Genomic DNA, 12150 nt, shown 5'->3' with positions numbered 1-12150 from the left:
GGGCACGGGTTCCATCCCTGGTCGGTGAACTAAGATCCTGCATGCCGTGTGGTGTGCCCAAAAAAATTAAAAAGAAAAAGAAAGCTGGTATACTATTAGTACCAGATAAAAATAGATCTTAAGAGAAAAAACTTTACTAGAAAGAAAGATGGTCATTTCACAATAATGAGGCTTAACTGACCATGAAGATTCTAAACCTGCATAGTCCATTACGGTAGCCACTAGCCATATGTGGCTCTTTAACTTTAAACTGGTTAAAGTACATAAAATTAAATATCGAGCTCCTCAGTCACACTAGTTCCATTTCAAGTGCTCAACAGACACAATTGGCTGTCATACTGAACAGCACAGAAAAGAACTTTTCCATCATGGCAGAAAGCTCTATTGGACAGCACTGTTAAATGATTTTAAGCTTGTATCTGATAATACAGTCAAAAAATATATAAAGCAAAACTGACATGATTAGAAGTTTAAAAATTCACTATTATAATGGTAGATTTTAGCATACTTCTCTAAGTAACAGAGCAAACAGACAAAAATGAGTAAGGTTACAGATTTGAACAACATAAGGTCAATTTAGTGGAATATACCGAAATCTATATCCAACAGTTGAAGAATACACATTTTTCTTAATCACACATAGAACACTTATAAAATCTGACCATCTACTAGGCCATAAAGGAAGTCTCAATAAATTGCAAAGATTCAGAATCATAGAAATCGTGTTTTTTGGCCACAAGGGAATGAAGGTTAAAATCTAAACCAGATAGATAACTAAGCAAAATAAAAGTTTGGAAACTTAAAAATATACTTCCGGGACTTCCTTGGTGGTCCAGTGGTTGAGAATCCACCTTCCAATGCAGGGGACACAGGTTCGATCCCTGGTCGGGGAACTAAGATCCCACATGCCACGGGGCAACTAAACCCACGCACCACAACTAAAGAGCCCACGTGCCGCAACTACGAAGTCCACACACTCTGGAGCCTGCGTGCCACAACTAGAGATGCCACACGCTGCAACTACTGAGCCCATGCGCCACAACTAAAGCCCACGTGCCTCAAGGAAAGATCCCGCATGCCGCAACTAAGACCCAACACAGCCAAATAAATAAATAAATAAATAAATATTTTAAAATATACTTCAAAGAAACTAATAAATCAAAGAAATAAAAATGGAAATTAGAAAATTCTTAGAACTAAACAATAATAAAGTACTACATGATAAAAACTTATGCAACATCCCAAATGTCCATCATTCATGCAGTGGAATATGACTAAGCAATACAAAAGAACAACGTAATGACATAACTGACAACCTGAATAACTCCCACAGACGTTATGTTGAGTGAAAGATATCAGACACAGCAGAATACATACTCTATGATTCCACTTACCTGATGCTTAAAGGCAAAAATCTATGATGATAAAGGGAAAAAGAATAATTTCTCTTGGAAGAAGATGCTGACTAGAAAGGGGACATGAAGGAGGAAGCCTTTTGGGGTGCTGGAAATGTTCTGTATCTTGATCTGGGGAGTGGTTATGGGAGGGCATATGGACATTAAATTCATTAAGCTGTAATTAAGATTTGTGCACTTCACTGAATATTAATTATACATCAAAAAAAAACTCTAAAAGAAAATAAAACCAAAAAACTTACTGAATGCAGCTAAAGTAATGTTGCGAGGGAAATGAATAGCCTTAAATAGTTTCATTTGAAAATCAGAAGCCTGAAAGGACTAAAAATTAAGTAAGCATGCAACTTGAAGTTAAAAAAAGAAAAATAGAACAAATTCATACAAAGGTGAAGAAAATAAGAGAGAAATTAATGAAGATCTAATCCACGCTTTTCCACCCTTCCTTAGGAGATGGTTCTCTCTAGAGGCTATTTTTCTTCATATCTACACATTCCTGTCCAAAGATCCTCTCCTCTTCCTCTCTGAGATGCCACCCCAAATCTCACCCCAGTCTCCAAATGCCTGCCCCTATCTCCTCACTCTGGTTGTAGAAATTGGAGAAGTGGTCAAGGGCATCACAGAATTCTGTGGGAAGGCACTTTCTGGGATGGTACAGGTAGCAGAGTGGAGAGACCGGCCAGCAGCGTGGTGACAGGACCAGTACAGAAACTGTTGGACTTGGATCTTCGATAAATAGTTCTTTCTCAGCCTTCTCTTCCTCCTCTTCCTCCTGAGAGACAGAAGGATTTCAAGGGCTCTTGGGCCCCCTTCTTTGGTCTAGTCTTCCCCTGCTCTCCCACTCTTTCCCTTGCTCTCACCTCCTCTTCTTCCAGGCCCTGTTCCTCCTCATCCTCCTGCTCCAAGAGCAGCTTGTCCAGCTGTTGGAGCTGGTACACATGGAACTGGCGCTGCAGCTCCTCCGAGGTGCTCAGGCTCCGCAACATCTGCTGGGGGAGGCGGTTGGGGAAGCAGGGGCCGATCTGCTCCAGCACGGCCCCCTCCAGCCAGCTCGAGCCCACGCTCAGGAGACGGTCCGCCATGTAGTGCCTGCAGCACACACAGCCCAGGCCGAGCCTCAGTGTGGGGGCTCGGCATGGCCCCCCCACTCCAGAACGTAGGTACTACCTCTGTTGTAGCCTGCCTGGGTCACAGGCCATCCCTCACCTTGTCCTTCCCACCAGTGCCACGGCCATCTCTGCATCTTAATCTCTCCTCCCTACTGCTCCTCCCTCACCTTCCCTCTAAGACTCAAGTCTCCCCCTTCTCTAGACTCTATGCCTCCCATGCCCTACTTCTCCAGCCCTGCACTCACTGGTAGAAGTGCTCAAAAGTCGTGGCCAGCTCCAGGCCAGAGAGGACCATGATGGGCTCCAGGTGCCACTGGAGCCGTCCCAGCATTTCCACTCCAGGAGTTCCACCCATCAGGCCACCCTGGATCTGCTGGTCGATGTGCCTGGCAAACTGCTCACTCATCTGGGGGCAACAGGAAGGGCAGCAGCAAACCATGAAGAGGGAGTGGAGTAGAAGGGTGGCGGGTGGAAGGAGGTGAAAACGCAGAGCAGAAATGGTCTGGGAAGCCGGCGGTCCCCAGCACTCACGTGGGCAGCGGTGAGGAAGGATTGCTGTAGCAAGGCGCCCGAGAAGCCGCTGCGCAGGGCCAGCATGAAGGCTGCTCGGGGCCCGAAGAGCTCCAAGCCTGCTCTCTGCAAGCGCCCATAGAGTTTACAGTAGCGGGGCACGAAGTCTGGCGCCCTCCAGGCCGCAGCCAGGAACCTGCTGACCTGAGGAGAAAGGGGAAACTGCATCCAAAGGGCAGCCCAGCAGCCTCGGTCCCGCCCAGACCTCAGCTCCCTCTGCCCACCTGCTCCTGCACCACACTCAGCCAGCACTGGGTTATGTTCCTCAGGCTGCTGCTTGGAAGAACTGGTGAAGGCCCAGGGCTCCGGTCCTGACCCTTACTGTTCTTGCTGACTGTGGACACAGAGGTCAAAGAACGGGGTTCATCTCAGTCCCTGGGCGAGTCCCAGCATCCTGGGAACTGACCCCTTGGAAGGCCCATGGCAAAGCAGAAAGGATGAGTAAAACCCAGGAGAGAGGAGTCAGATATCACCGCTGCCCAGATTCTTAGTTCAACTGGCCAGACTGGGACTCACAGGGCCGAGTGGACGGTTCAGGAGAAGGCCCAGGAGGAGGCTCCACGTGCACCAGCAAGTGGCAAAGGCGACGGACTCGAGAGGCAAAGGCTGCTGCTCGACTCAGGGGGTTCCGAGAGCTCTCTCTTTGCTCTAAGTACTGATCCAGCAGCCACCCCAGGGAGCTCACACCTTCCACATCTAAAAGGAGGTGGGTCAGGAACAGGTCTCCATGGGTGATGGGGAAGGGACAGCCCAGGAGAAGGACAGAGAAGGAGTGATTGTACAAAAAGGATTTGGGGGCAGCAGGGCCTTCGTCCTCCCCTCACCAAGGTTTGCTTCAGCTGGAGTCTGGGGACATGGGAACAGGTTGGGGGTGGGGGTGGGGGTGGGGGTGGGGGTGAGAATTCAAATACCAGAGTTTCAGGGAGCAGTCCCTGGGGCAGGAAGGAGAGGAACACTGAGGTGACAAGCCTTCAGGGATAAAGACAGGAACCAAAAGAACCAAGAGCATTAACTCAGGTCAGCCCTGGGAATAATTACAAGGAGCGGGTTAGTTGGGCCAGGGGTGGGGACGGTTACCCGGGGAGGTGATGTTCTGCACCAGGGGGCTGACCAGGGCCTCCCAGCAGGTCTTGCCCAGTGCTTGGGCGGCCTCGTCGTCAGGGAGGAATCGATCGGCAAAATTCTGCTCGTGACGCAAAACCCTGTTCAGTCTGGGAACAAAGAGTGTCTGGTCAAGGATTAAAGACTTCCCTGAGGCCTCCACTCAAGCCCGCTCAACTCCCAATCCCCCCGAGCTGAGCCAGTCCCTTACCCTGCTCCCCGCCTCAGCACACACTTCTCACCTCTGCTCTGTCCCCGATCCCGGCTGCTGCTTTACCCTTCAGACTCCCCTGAAGCACATCTCCTGCTCCCTTAACCATCCCCTCTCCTCCCTGCCTGCCTCCCGCCCACTCACCTGGGGCAGAGCTGGAGGAGGCGCTTGCGGTCCTCTGCAATGTCCCGGCTCCAGGCTTGCGCCCGAATTGTGTAGAAGAGACATGTACGGCGACACAGCTGCTCTCGGAATAGTGGCCAGAAAGTGGGCTTGGGGCCCAGGACCTCCACGCCCCGAACCCGGGTGTCAATGCCGCCCTGCAATGTGCACACGTCTCATACCCTCGGCTCCCTGGAGACATTCCCGCATCTCTGGAACTCAACAGGTTCCTGGGCCATCCACGAGCAGACCAAGGGGGACCCTTGGCCTAAGCCTGGCCTGAATGCTGAAGAATCCAGGCACTGCGGAGACCCTGCACTTCCTCCTGGTCCCCAGCCCCCAGCCTTTGCCCTCGCCCCACCTGCTGGCAGCGCTTTATGCGGATCTGGATGACAGGCCAGAAGCGGTTCAGGTTCTCCAGGAGGACCACCCGGCTGGCGGAGGGCATCACGTTCACCTGGTGGGGCAGGGGAGAAGAGTAAAGAGAGAGCTGTCACCTGCAGAAGTGGAACGGGAAGGGCTGTTGACAGCAACCACGTCTGTGACAGCGTGTGCCCTCACCTCTCCCGCCCTGCGCCCGTGGACCTACACGCCTCCACAGTCCTAATGCTATTCTCGCTGCTTACGAGGCAGTTGCCTGCCTGGGAGGAAGGGATGTGGGAGCTCCCCATGGACTGGGTCCTTCTGCTAAGGCCCCGGGACCAACAAAAGGATGGAGAGTAAGGGGAAGCGGGGCACAGGGTCCCCACCGTGTTGAGCTCCGTGCTGATGCAGCTGACACCGTCACCCCCAAACACCACCACCCTGGCCGGCATGTAACTTGAGTCCTCGCTGGCCACCAGAAGAGTCAGCTGCCTGGCAGGGGAGAAAGGAATCAGTCAGAACCAGGGCCCTGGTCTTGGTTCAGAACTTCAGCCCACCACTTCCTCTTCAGACTCCTGTCCTCTGCTTAAGCGTCAGTTTTCCCCAGACCCCTGCTCTTACATTTATCCTCTCCCAAAGTGGCTTCATTTAAACCCATAGTTCCAGCTGAAAGTTCACACCCTAATGACTCCAAATCCACATCTCTACCCTAGACGGCTCTCCTGAGCTTTCACGCCATGCCTCCAACAGACGTTTCTATGTCGCGCCCACAGGCACCTCCAAGCCTACATGCCCATACAGACCGGTCATTTGTCTGTAGAAACCTGCTCCTCTTCCTATTTCTCTCTCCTGGGAAAGAAAACTGCCATCCACCTAGTTCTCCAACTAGAACACATGGCTTCTCCCTCGCGGCCGCCCTCATCCAGTCAGTGGCAGGCGCTGTAGATGCCACCTCTCAAGCTCCCCCAGTCCACCGCCCCCTCGCCATCTATTCCCATCCCCTCTGCCTCACTGAACGTTCATCACTCAGTATGCCTTCCAACTCTCTCCCAGCCTGCCACCCGAACTCGCATAGTTGCCAGAGTTCTCTAAATTAAAAAGCCTACTTTTGTCTCTTTCCCTCTTAAAATCCTTCAGTGGCTCCTCGAGTTTCAGAATAAAGCTCAGAGTTGTTAGATCAGAACTCTGTGGTCCAGCTCTGCCTCCGTTTCTGGCTTCCTCTCCTGCCACTTCACTACACATACCCTTCGTTCCAGCCAGACACAATTACTTAAGGTTCCCCCAAATACATCATTGTTTCTTGCTTCCATTTTGCACATACGTTGTCCCTCGACCTGGAGTATCTGTCGCCCTCTCTTTACTACATCAATTTCTACTGCAAACTTAACCCAGTCAGCCCCTCCTTCCGGCAGCCTCCTCTGAGCTCTCAGCTGGCATCAGGATCCAGTGCACACATCAACCGTAACTTTTTTCTTACTCTATTTCTTACTGATTTTCCAGCCTGGCTCCCCAACAAGACTGTAAGTTCCCTGAAGACAGGTCCCTTATCTTACTGTCCGCGCAGCTCCAGACCCTTGCAGGGTGCCTGGCACAGAGTACACAATAAACAAATGCCCATGGGAGGAGTGGATAAGTGAGTCATTGCTCTCCCTCGACCAAAACCACAGGGCAGTGACATGTGACCTGTAGGGGGACTACGGCACAGGCTTGGGGAGTGAGGGGAGGTCTACACTTAGCTCAGGGAGATGAGGCCAACGTGTCTATGTTCACTGCACAAAATGGGTTTCAGCGTGTCCCTCAGGCATAGGGGTTCAGTCGGGGTTGTGTGTATGTGGGCAATCCGCTGAGGATGTGTACTGCGGCATATCAGAATATTCGTGTGTGTGCACATTCGTGAGGGCACACATGCACACATGGACATGGGCACGCTCACACCTAACAAGAACACCGCGGTGCATGTGTAGGGTGATGTAGTGGGAGCCGGTGCTGCCGTTGGACTCCCAGTAGGTCTTGGGGTTGCGGTCTGTCAGCTTGCTGGCCCGGTGCGGGTTGGAGGACACCTCCACCTTCTCCCAGCACTTGTCCTCCTTCACCTCCACGCTGGAGCCTGCGGGCAGGCGGGAAGCCTGGTTAGTTGAGAGAGAAGAAAGGAAGGGGACTAGGGAGCACGAAGGGAAGGGGGGAACAGATGCTGGGGTGGCAGCAGGAGAAAGTAGATGGGGGCACGAACCCTGGCAGAGATGCCTAAGGAACACGTCAAAGAAGGGGATGTTGATGGGGCGGTAAGTTCGTCTGTGGTCTTCGATCTGGCCCAGCACCATCTGCAGCCCGGACATCAGAGAGAAGGGGTGCGGGGAGGGGGCAGAGACACGGAAACACATGTGGAGGAAGAATCAAGGGGCAACAGAACACTCAAGCCCTTTCTTCCCAAAGTGTGGCAGAACAGAACCATGTGGGGTAAAGGCTGGGGAACAAGTGCCCTAGATTTGCTACTACTTATGCCAAACAGGGACAAGCACTGAACCACCTTCCCCTGCTTCTGGCTTACTTCTCAGCTCCGGACCCACACACCTCCTCACCTGAATGCAGCCAGCCAGGATGCTGGAGGTGAGGTTACTATAGAGCTGGGCGTGTTTCTCACACTCTGTCACCAGGTCCCGCAGCTCACAGGCCAGCAGCAGTTGAGCCGGGTGTTTGACCAGGACTTTGGCCAGGGCCTCTTTGGCTCCCAGGCAGCAGAGCACCACTGCATAGTCTTTGTGCATGGAGGCCAGGCGATACAGGAAGCAGAGCAGCTCCTGAACAATCTGGCCCAGAGCCACAGAGATTAACGTAGGGAAACAAAGGGCAGGCTGTACAGGCTGAGGGGTGGGTTTAGAAATGGGGATGTGGTGGCTGAGATTTTGGAGAACTTGAAAGCAGAGTACCAAAGCCAGGCTGGCACAGAACACTGGGGTGCCAGGACTCCAGAGTGAGGCGGCAGGGGCGGAGCTCAGGCGCAGCTCCCCAGGCTTCTTCCTGCCAGGACCAAGCTATCTCAGGAGCCAACCTCGGTGTCTGAGCCTTGTTCCACAAGGCACAAACCCCAAAGGCGGAGCGCAAGGACTGCGTGGACTGGTGAACGTGGGCTTCTCCTAAACCCAGAATCTTAAAATTCAGGTGCAGCCAGAAGGCCTCAGTTCTGGAGACGCTCAGATGACGCTGGCCTCCTTCCTACACACCCCTCCCAGTTTCCAGACTCATCCAGGAAGGCTGTGCTGTGCCCTCCAGAGCCTCACTAGGTAGCTGGTGTCCAGAAGCTGCCTTTCCCTCCCCCACCCTTGCCAGGGCTCTGGTACCTCAAAGTCACTGCTAGGGCCACTCAGACAGTTGAGGCAGGGCTCCAAGACCTCGTGCCAGGGAAGGACCATGGCCTCCGGATGATCCAGCAGCCGGGTCATGACCCTGGCGAGGGATGGAAACAAGTGAAGTCCCTGCAGTCTGCCAGCTGCCCTTGCCCCCGACGCACAGGTGCCCCCGAGCTGGCCTCTCACCTCAGCGCCGTCAGCAGCAGAGTTTTGTTGGGCCCGGGGGCGTCCAGAGTCCGCAGAAACAGGAGGAAGGGCTGGCTCTCCTGCTGGAGGCGCCTGAGGAGAGGTCTCACGGCACCCCCTGGGCTGCCCTCTCGGCACAGCACACGCTCCAAGTCCAGGAGGAGCTCTGCAGACGGGCGCCCCACCAGGGATCGGATCAGCAGCTCAGGGGACCCATCCTGGCCCTGGGCGCCAGGCGTTTCCAGTGCTGCTGCTCAGACACACAGGAGGCAAAAATGGGAAGGAAGGAGAGTCATACAAATTGGTCAAACTGAGAAACTGGCAGATGCAGAAAATAACCGCCGCCCCCCACTTTTCCTCCCGTTGTGAGGATGTCTGAAGTTTCTACTCAACTGTGGGGGATTTTCTTTTCTGGCACCAAATATATACCTAGCTACATCTGTAAAAAAAAATTAGTATGGCAAAAACTGTCAAGTTAAACAGCACAGTTTTAATCTCATACAGTCACACAACTACCTTTTATTATTAACTATCAGCTTTGTTATTACACAAGTTAATAACTATTAGCTACTACAGTCACATCCCTATACTACCTAGCATGGTGGCTTCAGATGTACAGACTAAAAGACACACAGTGCTTATTCTGATTTGCCCCCATACTTCCAGGTTTCACTTGTTTGTTAAATACAAAAGGTTTCTTCCCTATGGCATCAGTAGGTTCACATTCTAGTCACCAACTTTCTGTACCATAAGCTACAATTCCTCTACAGAAGGCCCCTCTAGAAGTTATTTCAACCAACCTTCCAGTGTCCAATAAGAGCGGACCAAACCCAGCCCAGAGAGATGGAACCCCTTTACGTTTAAAGCCATTTAGAGAAGGCAATTTCCTTGTACCTATTCTACAGTCCCCCTCTCCTCTCGGTCAGGAAGTTCTACTTGAGACCTAACTTGAGCACCAGAACCCTAACTCATTTCCTGAAGGTTCATCGTGTCTTTCCAGCACGGTACTAGGATGTAAACCTGAGCCCTCCTGGCCGCGGGCGGGGACCGATTCCTCAGCACAACCACTGCCTCCCCGATGGTACCTGCACGCTCGGGACTGCCCGGTGGCTCCGAGTAGCGATTGAGAAGCATCATGAGGATGGTGCGTGTGGTGGGCATGGCTTCTGTCCCCGGTGCTATCCCTGAGTGTCTAAACAAGGTGTCTCTCAGCTCTCTGGTTATGATCTGGTCTCCCAGAGTGTGGTGGTTACACAAAAGCAGGTTGAGGAGGAGCAGGCCGTTTCTCACCGCGGAGGAGCACCTGGGAGGAGGGAGGTGACCCAGAAAGAAGTTGAAAGAGAGTGAATGCAATGGAAGCAGGAAGCCAGCCTCCTGGAGGGAGGAGCCCTGCAGCTGGGGAAGGAGGGGCTCCGGGGGTCCCCCTGAGGCCAGACATCTGGCCTCTTGACCTCAGGTCACTCCTCCCAACTCCAGGAAGGAAGATCAGGTGTCTCTGATCTCTCTGGAATCTCCCTACCCTCAACCACTGGCCTCTCTTCTAACAACAGCCAGAGAGGGCCACCACATTTCCTCCAGAGGCAACGACGTGAGGGGAATTTCTGTGGAATGCATGAGACCTGGGCAGGGGAGCAGCAGGGCTTGGGGCTTAGCAGGAGTTTGGAGTTTGGAAGGGGAGGTCCTGACCCCTCCGTGTTCAGCATCAGGATCACGGCAGCAGGGACGGCGAGGAGCAGGCTCTCGGAGCCCAGGCGTGTGGCCGAGTCAATGCTGGCAAAGATCTCCCTGGTCATCTGGGCATCAAACAAAGGGTGGATGGAATCTCGGCCGGCAACAAGAGTGGGGATCTCCGAGGAGCTGGCAATGGCCAGCATCTTCAGCGCCTGCGAGGGGATGTGAAGGCAGAGTAAGGAGTGGGCAAAGCCATCGTGCAGAGGAGGGGAGAGCCGGGCCATCATTCTAGGCCTCAAACTTTGGGGCAGCTGAGCTGTTTGCAAATAGAAATGAAAGAGGTAGTGATGGGACATCAAAAAGAAAGGAAAGAAAAGAAAGCCAACCAAAACACCTAAGGCTCCACGGTAATGTGAGCCTGTAACTTCTCTCTGCCAGCACCGAGGCTCGCCAGTGCTGGGGTGGCCACCCCTCCGCAGCTTCCCCTCAGGACGGAGCCCTTTCACAGCCTCTACTTGCCTTCAAGGCTTTCCTTTAAGCTGTCTTCCATCTCGCTTGGCCACTCCTCCCTTTGAAAAACCTCTCTTCCCTTGAGTTCCATAACTTCTTGTCCTCCTGGTCGTCCTACCTCTCTGGAGTTTCTCTGCTGCCAGGTCCCAAATACGGAAGTTCCTTGTCCCCCTTCTCCTCGATCCCCGCACCCCCTCCCCACGCAACCTCGGCCATTCCCACAACTGCCGCTAGCACCTGTGTGTCAACACTCCCACCCCTATGTCCCCTGGCCTCCAAAGGCAGTAGCCAGCCTGCCTGGACGAGGCTACTTGTGCTGACTCACAGGCAGGGCAACTGGAATTATAGGAAAAAATACTGGTAATATGCCAACTTGTTTGCTGGTACTAAAGAGAATCTTAAATTAGGATGAACACTAAACCATCAGGGTGGAGAACGTCTTGGCTGGTGAAAGGGTTGACTCTTGAGAAGAAACCTTCTAAGGATGAAGTAAATTAGAAATAATTCTCAGGACGATCCCCCTTGTGAGGGCTGGACCCTTCAAGCAAATGCTACCTCATAATGAGGCTTTTTCCCTTTAGCTACCTCCCCCTCCCCCAAGCTGAATTCTGTAGACCTTAAGTTATATACAAAAAAATGCAATTCTGTTATAGAGCAAGAGTTCAAATTTAGAGGCAAATGTCGTATTTTGGTCATGCGGTTTGAAAGGATCAGGGAATTTTTTGAGCAGACACGGCCTCAACTAGGAAAGCTTGGCTGCTCTTGGGAGGAGCAGCACCAGGCTGGCCCCATAAAGGACGAGCCTCCCGGCCTCTCCCCGGGAAGCCTGCCCTAAGAGCACCTGTGTTCCAGTCCATGCTGCTGCCGTTACACTGCTGGAATCCATTCTCAGAACTGCTCTGGACGAGGTCTACCTGTCCCCTGCCCATACCTCCCTATCAGCCAGCCCTTCTGTCTGGAGTACTCAGGAAGCCAATTCTTCCTCCCTGAACGAGGGCCTCCTTTCACCATTCTCTGGGCCCGGGGAGGGGGCGGGGGATGGGGGTGGGGGGCGGGGCAAGGCAATGGCAATGCTGGCTGGGCTTTACCCACATCTGATGAGGAGGTAATTTCTGTGTACCGGTACCACTCAGACAAAAGGGTTAAAAAATACTCTGTCACATCTAGAAATTTAGTCTTTAATCAGACACCTAGTTGTAACTAAAAAGCCATGGGAAAGTCAGCATACCTAGAAACTCAACCTGACCTTCTCTCCACACCTCTTCCCCCTCCAACATTCTCCCCCTTGGCAAGTGACCGCCTCATCCATCCCTGCTGCTCAATTTTCAACCTGGGAGTCATTCTCAAAAACATCCTTCTCCCTTGCTCCAAATACACATTCAACCTCCAAGACTGTCCAGCTGGATCTCTTCCATCCACCTGCATCTTTCCATCCCAATGTCTCCTCCTTGTCCGAATCACCAGAGAACCTCCTTGAGATCAGCCACGCCCCCAACCTGCCCACCCTG

At 52.8% G+C, this 12150-nt stretch overlaps 1 protein-coding gene across 2 annotated transcripts in view; it reads right to left on the bottom strand.

Moving 5' to 3' along the window:
• Positions 1-12150, bottom strand: part of CUL9 (cullin 9) — a 38240-nt gene that overhangs the window by 16266 nt on the left and 9824 nt on the right. The window contains exons 10-27 of one of the 2 annotated variants that reach the window (XM_060162954.1): positions 10148-10344; positions 9547-9764; positions 8462-8711; positions 8267-8372; positions 7508-7735; positions 7159-7249; positions 6864-7035; positions 6418-6513; positions 5315-5420; positions 4927-5022; positions 4548-4723; positions 4169-4302; positions 3608-3787; positions 3316-3425; positions 3053-3235; positions 2767-2927; positions 2273-2501; positions 1995-2184 (exon numbers count right to left, since the gene is read on the bottom strand). In XM_060162954.1, coding sequence (XP_060018937.1) covers positions 1995-2184; positions 2273-2501; positions 2767-2927; positions 3053-3235; positions 3316-3425; positions 3608-3787; positions 4169-4302; positions 4548-4723; positions 4927-5022; positions 5315-5420; positions 6418-6513; positions 6864-7035; positions 7159-7249; positions 7508-7735; positions 8267-8372; positions 8462-8711; positions 9547-9764; positions 10148-10344 — 2923 coding nt within the window. The remainder of the gene's footprint in view (positions 1-1994; positions 2185-2272; positions 2502-2766; positions 2928-3052; positions 3236-3315; positions 3426-3607; positions 3788-4168; positions 4303-4547; positions 4724-4926; positions 5023-5314; positions 5421-6417; positions 6514-6863; positions 7036-7158; positions 7250-7507; positions 7736-8266; positions 8373-8461; positions 8712-9546; positions 9765-10147; positions 10345-12150) is intronic. The other variant, XM_060162955.1, reaches the window with a different exon arrangement.

This window comes from Lagenorhynchus albirostris, chromosome 10 (genome assembly GCF_949774975.1).
Source record: "Lagenorhynchus albirostris chromosome 10, mLagAlb1.1, whole genome shotgun sequence".
Lineage (NCBI taxonomy): Eukaryota > Metazoa > Chordata > Mammalia > Artiodactyla > Delphinidae > Lagenorhynchus > Lagenorhynchus albirostris.
Note: the sequence above shows the minus strand (reverse complement) of the source record. Positions and strands in the feature narration are given on the sequence as shown.